At 39.4% G+C, this 15,000-nt stretch overlaps 1 protein-coding gene across 2 annotated transcripts in view; it reads left to right on the top strand.

Moving 5' to 3' along the window:
• The first annotated feature begins 3,774 nt into the window (after positions 1-3,774).
• Positions 3,775-15,000, top strand: part of LOC111339508 (heat shock 70 kDa protein 12A) — a 28,380-nt gene continuing 17,154 nt past the window's right edge. The window contains exons 1-4 of one of the 2 annotated variants that reach the window (XM_022946181.2): positions 3,775-3,894; positions 4,635-4,924; positions 5,482-5,706; positions 12,241-12,418. In XM_022946181.2, the coding sequence (XP_022801916.1) occupies positions 3,888-3,894; positions 4,635-4,924; positions 5,482-5,706; positions 12,241-12,418 (700 nt within the window). In that variant the 5' untranslated portion in view covers positions 3,775-3,887. Of the gene's footprint in view, positions 3,895-4,616; positions 4,925-5,481; positions 5,707-12,240; positions 12,419-15,000 lie in introns of both variants that reach the window. The other variant, XM_088760244.1, reaches the window with a different exon arrangement.

Here is a 15,000-nt window from a genome sequence, read left to right as displayed (position 1 = left end):
CGATATGGCTGACTGAGTGTAAAGTCATTGAACGTTTTCGGCTCTCACGAGCAAGGATAGAGTGGCTTGTTGAGGAGCTTAAAGGAGGAATTACTGAGAAACACGACGAGAAGCTACCCACTGTCTCCGGAAACCCAGGTAAACATCATAAGTAGTTGTTGTTGTTTTATTGTATACCGTTTGAAGGCGTTTGCATGGAAACACTATATATAACTATATAGAACTGTGAAGTTCTATTTAATTTTGTTTTTTTTCAACTAACAACGGCAGCGGAAAAAAATTATTGAATAGATAAACACTTTGTCATGTTAACGCCAATCACTCGCCGCGAGTAATGACTTTAAAATGGCTTCCTTCTATGAACGTTGAAATGGGTTCCTGTCACGCAAACCTGATCTTACTGCGAGGCAAACCTGTTTCCCATGCTTTAATTGCAGATTGGTTTTTTTTTCTTTATTTGGAGGAAATTAGTGAACTGATATTATACAGATAGAAATAAACATAATACAGCGATCGCGGAGACTTCCATCAAACGCGGCCGGGTTGCACAAATGCTGACAATTGTTGCTTATAGCATTAACTGAGTGAAACACAAAGACGTATACAGTACTAATGATGGATAAACGAAAAGAATGAACTTTAAAATTGTTCTCTCCATTCACATAATTGTTTCGGTCGCATTGTTATTGATCTTAGCTTGCTTTATGCTAGAAGAGTCGATAGGGGATCGGTGAAAAGTACGCATGACATTCGCCGAAGAAAACGATCAAATCACTCTAAAAAAATTGTAATTTCCTTTTTTTTCACAATATTCTATACACTTACTTAAGCGAAATTCCTGTCAATATAAAATGCTGAAATTAAGTGTTTGTAGTTAAATTTAAAGTTCTCAAGTTTGCATTGTTTCCTCGGTGGTCCGTAGGTGTTGTTTGCTTGCTCTCTGAACATTCTGATTTTATAGATCCTGTTTGATTCCCACCACAAATATTTTGTTAGTGACACTTATTTACAATGCCCTTTAGGTTCTCATATCACTCCGTTATTATGCCTCGGGGAGTTTTCTAAAATTCATAGCTGATACCATGGGAGTATCAAAAGGAAGTCAGTCAGCAGATCATTGCTTGCTGTCTCCAAGTACCTGGAGAGAATGTCAGAGGACTGGATAGTGTTTCCCACAGGAAATACTGATTTGAATGTAAGTACTGCTTGAAGCTAAACTGTAAATTACAAAGTAGCCAAAGTGTGGAAAGGTTTGAAAAATGTTGCCTTAAAATTTGTGAGCAAATTTCAATTCTCAATTGTTTTTCTATCTAAAGCAAAGCAGGTGCTCTTGCTGGTTGATTCATTGTCTACTATGTGCCCATGGGTGTACGCTTATGACATTTGTGGTTATGTGACGTAGCTCAATGAAAGGACTTCTTTAATGCTCTAATGTATCAATGAATATGTTATAAAACAAATGGTAAATGCCACAACTGTACACTTTTGAGTTATGGATGTTCTTAGGAGGTTTGCTGGGCACTCAAGCCTTCAGTTGCCTTGGGTGACTCTCATGCTTCTTTTGGGCTCAGCAACCTTCTGCTTGCATCTATAACTCTATAATGTAGGCTATGGCATTTACCATTTGTTAATTTGGTTTAGGAATTTAATGGGTTAATCCAGGAACAAAAACAATTACAAGGTTTACTTTCTGGAATTTCTTTTCGAAGGTGTAGGGAATGGGAGACATTTAACCCTTAAAGTCTAAAGAAATTAGATGAAAGTATGATGTCTGAAATTTATAGAAATTGAATACTTTTTCCTTGTCCTACAGGCAACAATGGCTGACTTTACAATATAGCAGGAATGCCGCGGGTAATTGGTTCCTACCACAAATATTTTGTTATCTGTGGATGGCTGTGGATTGCTGTGGATGGCTCCTTGATACCCATCAATAATAATCAGGAACATTTGTATGTGTGCCATAAGGGCTTTCCTGCCATAAACATGGCAGTGTGCAATGCACAACGGTTGTTCACGATGGCATGGCAGTGTCAATGACTCAGCCATTTTTACTGCCAGCATGCTGCACATACACCTAAAAGGCGATGGCGGAAGAAATGGTTGGCTGCTGGGGGATCGTCGATATGGCATCCAGCCATATTTGCTGACCCCTTTTAGGCCCGATAGTGTGTCAACGCAACCCAAAGGAAATACCAGAAGGCTCACACTAAAACACGAAACATCATTGAGAGGGCCTTTGGCCTATGGAAGGCTAGGTTTCGTTGCCTTGACATTTCTGGTGGGGCACTACACTTTCGCCTAGTATTTGCTAGTCTCTTGAATTTGGACATTTCTACTGTAAATTTCGCAACAGAAACGAAAGGAATTCAATGGATAAAAGTCGCATTAAATCTCCTTTGTGTCTAGCTGGAAAGAGTCTCACTGACTTCAGCTTTTCGGTGGAAGAAAGACAGATTTACACACACCGTTGCAAAAAAACAAACAAACAGACTGACAAGTTCAAAACACATAATTATTTGCATTCACTTACAATTTGACTTTCCGTGACATTTTAAAACGGAACAGAGGTAAATCTTCGAAGATCACTCGTCGTTGGATATAAACAATGTTTTCCGTAAGATCTCTGAGTGCTTTTTCAAGCGGGAAGATCGTCGCACGGTTATTTAACTCGTGTGTGTTTGTCATACCAGTACTGTTGTTTATTCAAAAGCGTGCATGCTCTTTTTTTCTCTTCAATTGACAGGTGTCACATCGTGACAGTAACTTATCAAAAAAACGTTTCCAACTTAATTTTTTTAAGTAACCTTAATCATTGATCCACTTGCTAAGAAATTTATAAATCTATGGAGGATTTTCTCGTAATTAAACTCGTAATTGTAGCCCTATACATACAGTTTTGAAAATTGACAGTGGGAGCGTCAAAGAGTTAAGTGTGTAGTTCAAGTTTAAATGACAGCCTACGTCTTCTCTATGGAGGAGAATGATTAATCGTGTATTTTTATCGTTGCGGCATGGCCTGCTATGAAAAAAAAAATATTTGACTGTCTGTTGTTCCCTCACCCTTAATTTTTGGCTCAAATAAATTTCAAATTTCTTCTAATGACCCCTTCTTTAGACCTGTCCAAACTATGGAGATAAAGATATAATGGGCATAAACATTTCTCATTACATGCGTTGAAAATGAGATACATTTCTTAGCCTTCCTCTACATATGAAATTACTAAAGTTTGCTTCGTCTGAGAACGGAAACCCCGTCCGTAAATTATCTAAGTTTCTATTTGGATCTCAACGCTGCTTCCATACGTTTTGCTTAAGTCACTTGAGGTGAAGCACCACAATAGACGGTACACAAATCCAGCCATTCGCAAATTCCTAGATGAAAGTGTGAGTCCATTTTTTATCGACGTCTTCCTTAGCGTTGCTTTCTTAAGTGCATAAAGTTCCTAATAAAGATACGATAACTAGTTCAGCTTTTATACCAATACAGAACAACCCTTTCATTGCTATCGATCACGATTTCTCCAAACACCACAATTTTCTTAACTTCATCGGTGATTAAAGAGCTAGTGGCTATGATTTTAAAGTGTGTTTTTGCTGTAGGGCCGTCACATCCTACGTTCACTCTGCCTTTAAGCAAATATTTTCAGACAAGTATAAAAAGCCAAAGTAGAAGCAGTAAATGGATCGCTATATGATATCACTTCCGGTAGATTTCGACTGAAACCGGAAATATGTTGAAATGTATCTGACGCAAAAGGGTTTCTGGGAAAAAGAGGACATGGAAAAAACTCTTGGAACAACACCGAAGCATTTTATATGTATGGACGCGGCTTACGATTGAAAACATATTCTTCGCCTCTTATGATCCTCAAATAAAACGCAGTATGAGTGGTGAGTTTTAAAATCCTTAACTTCCTCGAACAAACTGTAATTTAACATTTTCTGGGGAACACAAAGTTAACGTCATGTGATTGCATCTAGTGATGAAACAGAAAGTTGGAGTAGATGTTGACAAGCAAACCCCTTTTGCAATGAATTGAAAAATAACCATGGCCATTCCCTCTTTAAAGTAGATCGTAAGCTTCAACCCTTCTGTTATCATTAACCGTTGATCACAGGAATTATCGACATAAATGCCACAAGTGTTTGATTTACAAGTTTGATTTACGAACGAAACATGCATATAATGCACGGAACATACATTACTTTCGTTTTCTGTACTCGAATACATCTTATGTAAACCCAAGATCCAAGCTCACATAGTACCGAAAATAATTATTTGATCAGTGTGAAGAGTTAGAGTGTCAGATTTTGTTATTCCATTGTTGAAACGAAAGCGAACAAGGAACCAGAGAGTTCTTCTAGCTCTTGCTCTCCGGCCGGAAGTTAGATGGATATTTTAACTGGAGTTTATATAATGTCAGATATCTCGCCAAAGTGTACTGATACTATTTCTCAGCGCATAATCAGAAAAAAAACAGTGAAAACCATTCAAACAGTTCCTCGAGCTTCCAACTCGTAAGAATATTATACTGTTACTAGCTTTCGACGCAGCCCTGGCTGGGGCATATCAATTTCACTTTAAGCTAATCTTTGCTCCTTAAAATTTAAAGGTTCGATCTTATCTGCAGGTTCTCCTTACATAGCCGTAGTAGCTATTGACTTTGGGACCACATACAGTGGCTTTGCTTTTGCTTTCAACCAAAAGAAAGGAGAAGGAGGAATCCATGTAAACAAAAAATGGGGATACGACCAGGGAGCAGCAACTCTTAAAACGCCGACTTCTCTTTTACTTCGCCCTGATGGGAAATTTGACTCATTTGGATACCAAGCAGAGGAAAAGTACGCCAACTTTCTTAATGGCGAAGATCAGGAATATCTCTACTTCAAACATTTTAAGATGACACTTCATAATTCCAAGGTAAAGCCATTGTGGTTTGACCGACTACAGCTTTACATTGTGATCTTGTAACTCGTTTGTAAACCTTTCAATCCCAGGAGTACTAGTATTTCTTTTGTTTGGTTGCTGGTTATTTCCTTCATGTCTTAGTATGTTTCATAGTCTTTTCTTTAACAATCAGAAAATATGAATCGTTTTAAAAAATACCACAAAATCAAATGAGAAAATAATAATAACAATATGCGATTACCTCATATTAAGCGAAAGTACTCTCATTTTGGGAAGAAGACTACCAGACTACCAAATAATTCATTCGCAATTAATAAATCTTATTTTCAAAAAACATTCCTTGCAAGTATTGTTCCTAGTTCCTATTGTTCCAAAAGTGATAAGAATATGTGAGGACGAGGTACTACAAGTAAAAAAAATGAGATATAATTTTTCATAATGATGATATCTAAAAGTCTAAGTAGTAAGGAGAGCGTTACTTGCGAACGAGAAGAAAGAATGAAAATCCAGGAAAATTATTTATGGCTTTAAGTTATCTGAGTATATATTCAAACATTTTGTTCTAACAGACTTTAGACAGAAATACCAAGCTTACGGCTCAAAATGGAAAGTTGTTCGACGCTTTGTTGGTTTTTGCTCACTCGATAAGATACCTTAAAGATCAAGCTATCGAAATTATCCGCGAGAGAACTGGAGACCGACAGTACTGTGAAAAGGATATTCAGTGGGTTATAACAGTCCCTGCCATTTGGGAACCTGCCGCTAAGCAATTCATGAGAGAAGCTGCATGTGAGGTACATATCTTTTTTGCCCAATTTATTTCTCCTCCTGCATATCTATTAATACTTCCTTCTGGCCTATATAAATGGCGCAAGCCGCATAGGGTCTGCAACCGCACAGGGAAAATAAATGAGGACCGTTTTGACTTGGAATAGGGATGTCTCTCTGCGATAGATTTCCAATCAATCAATCAATCAATTTAGTTAACGTGGTCAGAACGCTTAGCTAAAAGCTAATTTACAGGTACGCCACGAAATAAAAAGAGAAAAGGGAATTATAAAGCCTTGTGAAGGTATATAAATTTAAATAAATTAAGAATTAAGAACTAGCTAATATTAAAATATAATAATTTAATAATGTAGTCACCGAGTTGAATATATAAAATATAAAATGTAATCATTAAAAACAGGAAATATAATTAAAGATAGATCCTCACAGCGCTAGAGTCCCGTGAGATCTAATGTTTTTAAGTAATTTTAAAACTAGTAAATGTTTGTATCTTTCGAGACTCGTCCGGTAAAGCGTTCCATAGTTTCGATGCAGCATATCTCCATGATCTTAACCCGAAGGTTGTTGATTTTACTTTTGGGAGGTCCAGTATTGTGGTGCCCCTAAGATTATAAGTGGAGCACCTAACTGTTATAAGATCACGTAAGCTTTTTGGTCCTGCATCACTGGTTAATATCTCAAAGACAGTGGACAAAATTTTCGCTAATCGCTGTTCACGAAGACTTGAGAGACCGATACGCTTACAAAGTTCCTCATAAGGCGAGGACTTATCTCTAAAAACAAAATGGAGCGCACGTTTGTTCACCAACTCTAACTTGTCAGCTGACTTCTTATTACAGAAGTGCCACGTTTCGGAGCAGTAATTAAAGTGTGGTAAAATGAAGGCTTTGTAAAGATCCCTTCTAGTCTCGAAAGACAACATTTTCTGCATCCTTTTTAACACAGCCACCTGTTGACTGACTTTTCTGCATATTTTAGCAATGTGCTTTTCAAAATTCAATTTATTATCGATTGTCACGCTAAGAAGTTCCATTGTGTTGGATATGGGAAGTGGTGACTCCTCACACTTAAACACTGGTTCATCAGTTCCTTTGTGTTTTCCCAACACCATTACCTGGTATTTTGAACTGTTCCTCTTCATACCATTACGTGCGAACCATATATCAGTACTAACAAGATCGTTGTTGATTGTTTCTTTAATTTTGAAGTGTTGATTGTCGGCGTAAAAGATTTGAGTGTCATCAGCGTAAGTGGACAGAGTGCACTTCTCGATGACATATGAAAGATCGTTAATGAAGATGTTGAATAGTAAAGGGCCGAGGATGGATCCCTGTGGTACACCATTGCAAATAGGTTGCCAATTGGAAAGTGTATCCCCTAGTCTCACTCTTAGGAATCGATTGGATAAATAATCTTTTATCAGGGTGGTTGTTGCTTCATATGCTCCATATTCTTTTAATTTCAAAACAATCAGTTCATGAGGTAAGGTGTCAAAGGCCTTGGACAAATCCATAGAGACCAGACCGATCAATTTGTTGTTAACAGCTTCTTTTTTCCATTGTTCGGTTAGACTAAGAAGTGCTGAGTCGCAGCCGTGATATTTCCTATAAGCAAACACATATTTGTGATAAATTTCTTCAAAATACGGGCTTATTCGGCAATGAACATTTTTTTCGAAAACCTTCGATAAAGCTGGCAGAATCTTTATCGGCCGATAGTTAGTTTTTAATAGGCTGCAGTCTTTTTTGAGAATTGGAGTGACCTCGCCAAGTTTCCACTGTTGTGGTATCTTAGTTGAAGTTAGAACATGATTAATCAGTGTACTAAGAGGGAAGCATAAAACATCCATCGATTCTTTAACTGCTAATGGAGGGATCCCATCACATCCAGAAGCCTTGTTTGGTGCAAGTTTCCTCATTACTTCGTAAACTTCTGTTGGATTAGTGTTGCTTAGTGACACATTCGGCCTGCTTATTAAGTTATTTGATATGTGCGATAAATCTACTGGATAGCCGTTCTGATTTTGTTCTTTGGTACTTTGAGTACAGCTTGTGAAGAAATTATTTAATGTCTCGGTCACCTCTTGAGGATTCCTGATGATTTTGTCTCCCTCCTTTAATGTTATTCCGCTATTGTCTACATTCTTTCGGGAATTAACATAAGGCTTGATGGCACCCCAAAACTTCTTTTGATCTGCATATTTTTCCGAACACAGCCTCTAAAAATGTCTACGTATAGATTTTTTACATATGTCTAGATCAAAATGGAGATCATTTCTTTGGCATTTGACTTATTATTAAAGTAACATAATTTTCATGAATCTATTTTATCATATTTTAGATTATATTCTGTATAAAATCTGAAAGTTATAGTTCATCACTAAATTTTCTCCGATTCTTATTGGTTTAAATTGATCACGTGACGCAATAGTGTTCATCTATGGAGAGACATTATCAGCCCATAGTGCCGGTCCGCGGAGAATACCCGGATGGGTAGTACTCATCCGTGAAAAATTTTGAATGGTTTGACGGCCGCGAAGTTAGGCAGATCAGAAAAACAGTGACTTCTCAATTCTGAAAGGTATAAAGTATTATTTAGCCAATGTACGGTTGCCGATTATTGACATTTGTGACAGGCTGTATGCATGAACAAATATTTTATTGATCTGCGTTTAGTGGGTTTTGACTGGCGTGCGGAAGAAAATTTAGAGGTGACCAGTAAAGACAATAGAGTGCTTATGTCTCGGAACTATCGGTCTGACAGTTGCCCCTTTTCCCACTGAAAAGTGCGTAGATACCGTCCGCCATTACGAAGTTCGCAAAACAATAGCCTGCGGGATCTTTTAAAGCGGTCTTGCGTTTGACCACGTGATTTATCCACTGCTACGTAGAAGCATCAACCAAAATATTCGCATTTGGGAAAAGCTTGTGTGTTTAGAGCTGTTTATAAGAGGTTTAAGATGTCATCTCCGTCGGATTCCTCTTCCTGCACATCTGAAAGTGATCAAGAAAGTTTTATAGTTGACGAAGTGATTGGGGAATTTTCTGAATTTGCGCCGTACGACGACAGTTACGAACCTCTTGCCACCGAGGAAGAAGCCGCGGTCTACAACGAAAGAGTTCACGGCGAAGAAGAAGAGGAGCAACAGTTTCAGCGAAGATATTCGGGAGAGGTGCCAGCGAATGAATGGTATGGTATTATAATGGAATGTCGATTTATATTTTTATTTTCCAATTTCAAATACCCGTCGTAAAATCTTTGCTATGTGATTAACTGTAGTCCTGATTTTATGCGATAGTTTTATTAAAGCGGTCAGACAAGTAATGATTTTATACAGACGTATTTTTCTTTCGTTTGACAAATTTTTCACATTATTTTGCAGGTGTTCGTGCTCGAACTGCTCTGTCAGCCTTGTGAGCTTTATGTCGATGTTTTCAAAACTAGAAATGGAAGCAAGGTGTAACCACATCTTTGCCTTAAAATGTATGCATAATTTGCAGGCAGTGAGAATAGAATTGAAATACAGACGAAAAAAAAAAAAAAAACCCGCAAACAGTAACCGAACTTATAGAATGTAGAAATCAGACTAAGTCCATTTTTGGTCGTTTTAAAGACTCGCGTGTAACTCAAAATTTGCTGATTTCTTGGAGGGAACTTTGGAGTACTGTCAAATCTCAAAGTAACAGCAAGGTAATATCTCAAAAAGTAGAGAGCCGGATTTCTATGTAGCTTCACTTTTTCTAAATTTTACGCTTGAGTGGAAAGGTCTGAGAATTGGGGAATTGACTTCACGTCCACTCAGCGCAAACACCCATTTTTTCGCCAACGCCCGTTTTACTGTAACTATGAGAAGAAAGCGGAAAAGTATGAAAACACATACAACCATATGGGAAGTCTAAATAGTCGGAGCATTCATTACACGAATATTGAACAACGATGCCAGAAAAAAATCATGTCACAGGTAAGTGAGGAAATAAATATTATGGTGATAAGCACAGCGCAAATACATTGTCATTTCACTCACCGATCGTCGACTCCGCTTTAATAGTGTGTCAAAGGATTTTTTCCAAATAGTTGGAAACGTCCCCTTCTTCAACTTTCTTTTCATGCCTTTCATCGGAAAAGCAAGCGTAAAACAATCCCTTGTGAAATGCTAGGAGCACACAGCAAATTTTCCCACTGGCTTGAAATCCTTCCGATGAATAGACACGAACCTTTTCCACTTTAGTCGAACGCTGCCCGAATCAGGAGAATTATGAAATCCCCAATTCATCGTTCTTTATGTTTCCACAGTCCTGAACAACACAACGTCTACCAGGCATACTTTCGCTTTATTCAAAAAAGCGAAGAAAGAACCACCAAAAGCTTCCAAAAATATCTCGTCCTGAATGCGAAATTAGCCACGTTTGTGTACCTTGTTTAGCCGTATTGATGTTTCTACGTCACATCTCGCCCCAACTCCTTCAAATACTACTCCCGGTCATTTTCTGAATCGAGTAATGGCGGCAGGACATTTACGAAAATTGTAGTGCAAATAAACACACTTCCAGATCATATTTCGACTCCAAACTTGGCACGGTAAGTCACTTTTACATATATTTTCGAAATATGTAATAAAAAATGAAACCCCAAATTTGATCGTAGTAGCACTTTAAGAACATCAAATTTCCCCGGGGTAACTATCAGCCGACAGTTCCTCGACAGAAACACTCTATTGTTTAACTAGTTTGTGACTATTTCTTACTAATAGCTAAATGTATTTGCACAACAGACTAATATGGACTTTCGCTCTAATGTAGGGCTAACGCTCGACTAACTCCCTCAACGGTGGCCAATTTACATTATAAACTCAGATGACAAAACCAAATTGCTCTGATTGGTCAATTCAGCGTCCACAATTTGCCCATGGGTGAACGCTGCTGACGTGAGCAAATGCAGACTAGTTTTCCTCGCGCGCTTGTTTTTTTCTGGTCACGTAAGATTGTTAAATAAAAGGAAGCTCTTTTACTACAAAACTGGGGCTGTGGCTGTTTATCATCATGATCAACGAGCTGGATGTTCCTGGCATCGATTTCTGGAAGTATGTTGACGATACCACTATTTCAGAGACGATAAGCAAGAACCAAGACAGTCACATTCAAGCTGCTGTTGACTCCCTAGCAAACCGTGCGACCGAGGATAAGTTTCAATTAAATGAGACGAAATGCAAAGAACTACTCATAAACTTTAACACTAACAACCCTACTTCTTTCGATCCAGTTGTTGTTAATGACAAGCCCTTTGACCTAACTACTAGTGCCAAAATACTAGGCCTTAACATCTCTAATGATTTGAAATGGAATTGTCACATTAACTCCATTGTTAAGAAAGCTAAAAAGCGCTTGTATTGGTTATCTCAGCTTAAACACTCTGGTCTTGGTACCCGTGAGTTAGTCCAGTTTTTCTGCACTTGTATTCGTCCGATTACAGAGTATGCACGTCCTGTCTTCCATGACGGCCTTCCCGTGTACCTCTCCAACGAACTTGAAGAAATAAAAAAGCGGGCTACGCGCATTATTTTTCCTCTTTACTCATATAATGAGGCCTTGGCTGAATCAGGCCTGACTAAACTTTCAGATCGCCGCCAGAAACTAGTTGATAAACTATTTAAGAATGTTTTACAGAATGAACAGAACAAGCTCCATGAACTTCTTCCTACTCGCAACACATGTACCTTTAACCTAAGAAATATGCGGAAGTTTAAGCCAGTTTTTAAGACGAACAAGTTTCGTAACAGTTTTATTACCTTCAATGCCCTTAAGGCTTGAACGGTTTTTATACAACCGTTTTTTTTTTAGAACATATATTTAGTGTTCTCATTGCTGTTTTAATACATTTAGTCTAACGTAATTATCAATGTTTGAAACTTGTAAATAATCGTATAATTCAACTTTTGGTTGCAAATCGGTTATTGACAAACTATCTATCTATCTATCTATCTATCTACAATGTATCAATGTTATGTTATAAAACAAATGGTAAACGCCATAGTGTACAGTATTGAGTTTGGACGCACTTGGGAGCTCTGCTAAGTACTCAAGGAGCTAGGGTCGCTCTCGGCCATCGCCTCGCATAACTCTTACGCTTTTTTCGAGCTTAGCAACCTCTCGCGTGCACCATTACTCAACAGTGTACACTGTGGTGTTTACCATTCGTTAATTTTTACACTCCCTCACTGATGCACCGCTACACTTTCTTTGGAAACTTTTCCCCTTTATTCAGTGTTTGTATGTGTGTTAAAATTCATGTGAAGTTCGAGCGCCGAAATTATTCATGAAGATGAAGGCTTCCCTAAAAGGTCTCCAACGAAGATTAGATTAAGAAAAGTCACCATGAAACGAATTATAAAAGGAAACAAGGGAATACAAGTTTCTTGAAGTAAACATATCCGAGATATCAATCTCAGTTTGGAGAGTCACGGGGGAGGGAGTGAATTGTTACATAGTTCTTGTTTTGATACGTTTCATGTTTGTTTGTTTGTTTTATCGTATTTGTCACAGGCGGAAATAGTATCAAAGGATGCACCCGGTCAGCTGGTTATTGCCTTGGAACCAGAAGCAGCTTCTGTTTACTGTAGGGAAATGAAGATGAGAGATTTTATCAGAGAGAAAGGAGATGCTAATGTATCTGACGTTTTTGCAAGGCCTGGATCAAAATACCTTGTCATTGATATTGGAGGTAATTTTAATTAAAAGTTGAATGTTCATGGGCTTTGCTCATTTACACACAACACCATCTCCTCTATTCTATCTATTCTATATGCAAGACAATGATGGAATTCCGGACCAATATCTCTCAATTTGCTGAGACTCTCCGTTCAACGCGTTGAGAATCACATTCTCGACTCTCTACTATTATCGATCGAGTGACATGGCGAGGCACGATTTGACCGTCACGCCTAGAAATCGATAATTTCTTACATAAAAATCGATAATTCCTTGCATAAGAAAATGAGATTTATTTGGTCGAAACAAGTTTTTGGGTAAGGGGTACTTTAAAGACTTAAACACACACACACACACACACACACACACGCACAGAAAACACCCTATTCCAAATTAGCATAAAGCGGTTCAAAAGCAAGGAAAATTCCTGGCCGTGCTTTTTTTTTTTTTTTTTTTTTGCAAAAGTTACGCAGGTCAAGAGCGCGCGACTGATTTATCAAATTTGTGTTTTTAAAAGTCCGCCGACAGAGGTACTACAGAGAAAATAATAACTTCTCACTAAACGATTGTGAGGGACGTACAGATATAGTGGGGGTGTTGACCCTTACTTATCGTGTTCAAAACTGCGCTTTCATGAGGTTGTCCACAGATATATATTGACTGCAGATTCGGCTTTGCCGTTTCCTCGACTGTGGTAGGGAGATGATCTAATGCTGGTGAATCTGTATTCACGTGCAAAGCGTGCGTATTCGTGGCTGACAAACTGCGGACCGTTATCTGTCACGCATTCGTCGGGAATGCCGTGACGTGCGAAGTTTCGCTTCAAGGCTCGTATGACTGCAATGGCTGATGTGTTTTTTAAAGGCTCGAGTTCGATATAGTCACTATAGTGGTCCACAAGCACGAGGTAGTTACTGCCATTTAGTTGAAACAGATCTGCACTCACTCTTTCCCATGGCCGAGACGGTATGGCATGTGACTGCATGGGTTCCTGGGGCCGTTCACTTAAGTATTGAGAACACACACCGCATGAGAAGCATGTTTGCCTGATTGCTGCTTGCATTCCCGGTCAGTAAACGGATTCCTGGGCTCTTCGTATACTACTGTCGGCGCCTTGGTGTGCTTTGTGTATCTTCTGTAAGAGCTCGGGTCTGAGTGATGCGGGAACAATGACTTGATGAGATTTGAAAAGCACTCCATCATATACTGAGATCTCGTCTCTGAGGTCCCAGTATGCTCTGATCTCCTCTGGTACCTCACTCTTTTGGAGGGGCCAGCCACCAAGCTCCATGTTGTTCATTTTCATTAGTGATGGGTCTTTCTCAGTTTCCTTTCTGATCTGGTTCATTGTACCGGGTTTGACAAGGTTTGGTGACAGATCCATTTGTGTGAGATTCACATGAAACACGTCGTAGTCTTGCGTCATTCTGGAGGGGGACTGGGTTCCACCATTGAGAGGTGCACGAGACAGAGTGTCGGCCACGAAGAGCTCTTTCCCTTTCTTGTACTGTACAGTGAATTGATAGTTCTGGGATTGGGATTCCCAGGAGAGCGCCTCGCTGGCAGCGCACGACCTTTCACGCTCCATGTTTTCCCTCTATTTTTTAGAGAGATTTATTAACATTTTAAGTTTCAAATCTAGTCCAAACCCAAAAACATGGCTTTGACGTATTCAAGACCAGTACTTCAACAGTTAGCGTCGTTTTCCCCGGCTTTATTGAGTCCACTCCTGTGGCGTCGCTTCACTGAGCACGGTATCACTCGCATAAAATCCATACGTCGGGGCTGCCGTGGCGGTCGCAGAAAGCGAGGTAACAGTGTATTGTGCCCAGGAACTGCAAGACAATTCCGTGCCAACGTCTCTCCAACTCCAAATGAAGATGATTCCATGGGTTCTGACCAAATTGCTGCACTGGACCACGAATCTAGTAATTTGCATAACCGCTCGTCGAGCTTATCAAATATTCAAGGTAACACCTTTCAAACCAACAAAACAAACAACCTTTCCGTTCCGCCGGTGTTGCCCGAGAACGGAACGAGCACTTCAAACTCTCGGACTGACGAAAATACGTTTCCAGCCATCACGGATCGTCCCATTGAATCGCGTAGCGTGTTTGGTATGAGCTTGATGCTTGCAAACACAATGTCTCTGGCGCCGAAGATCGACGAAGCTCGTTCTACCATCTTGGACTACAAACCAAATTTAGGGTTCATTACCGAAACGTGGCTGAGGGACACCATCAGCGGAAACCACCTCCACATTCCCGGTTACTCGTTTATTTCTAGAAACCGCACCAAGGACATTCACGGAGGGATTGGGCTCTATATAGTGGACTCGATCAGGTATAGATCTCTTGATCACTTACAAGACTCTGAGTACGAAGTTCTTTGGGCGTGGTTAAGACCAAAAAGACTCCCGCGCGGGACACCCTGCGTTATCACGGCCACGATATACCATCCGTTCTTCAACGACAGCGCCAGAGACACTGCTTTGTTAGACTATCTATCAGCATCCTTGACTACTGTTGAGGGAGAATTCCCAGGTTGCGGGATTCTACTCTGCGGCGATTTCAGTCGGCTAAAGTTGAATCGTTT

Source organism: Stylophora pistillata, chromosome 5 (genome assembly GCF_964205215.1).
Source record: "Stylophora pistillata chromosome 5, jaStyPist1.2, whole genome shotgun sequence".
In the NCBI taxonomy this organism is placed as follows: domain Eukaryota; kingdom Metazoa; phylum Cnidaria; class Anthozoa; order Scleractinia; family Pocilloporidae; genus Stylophora; species Stylophora pistillata.
The sequence above is the reverse complement of the archived record's forward strand: the minus strand, read 5'-3'. Positions and strand labels throughout refer to the sequence as shown.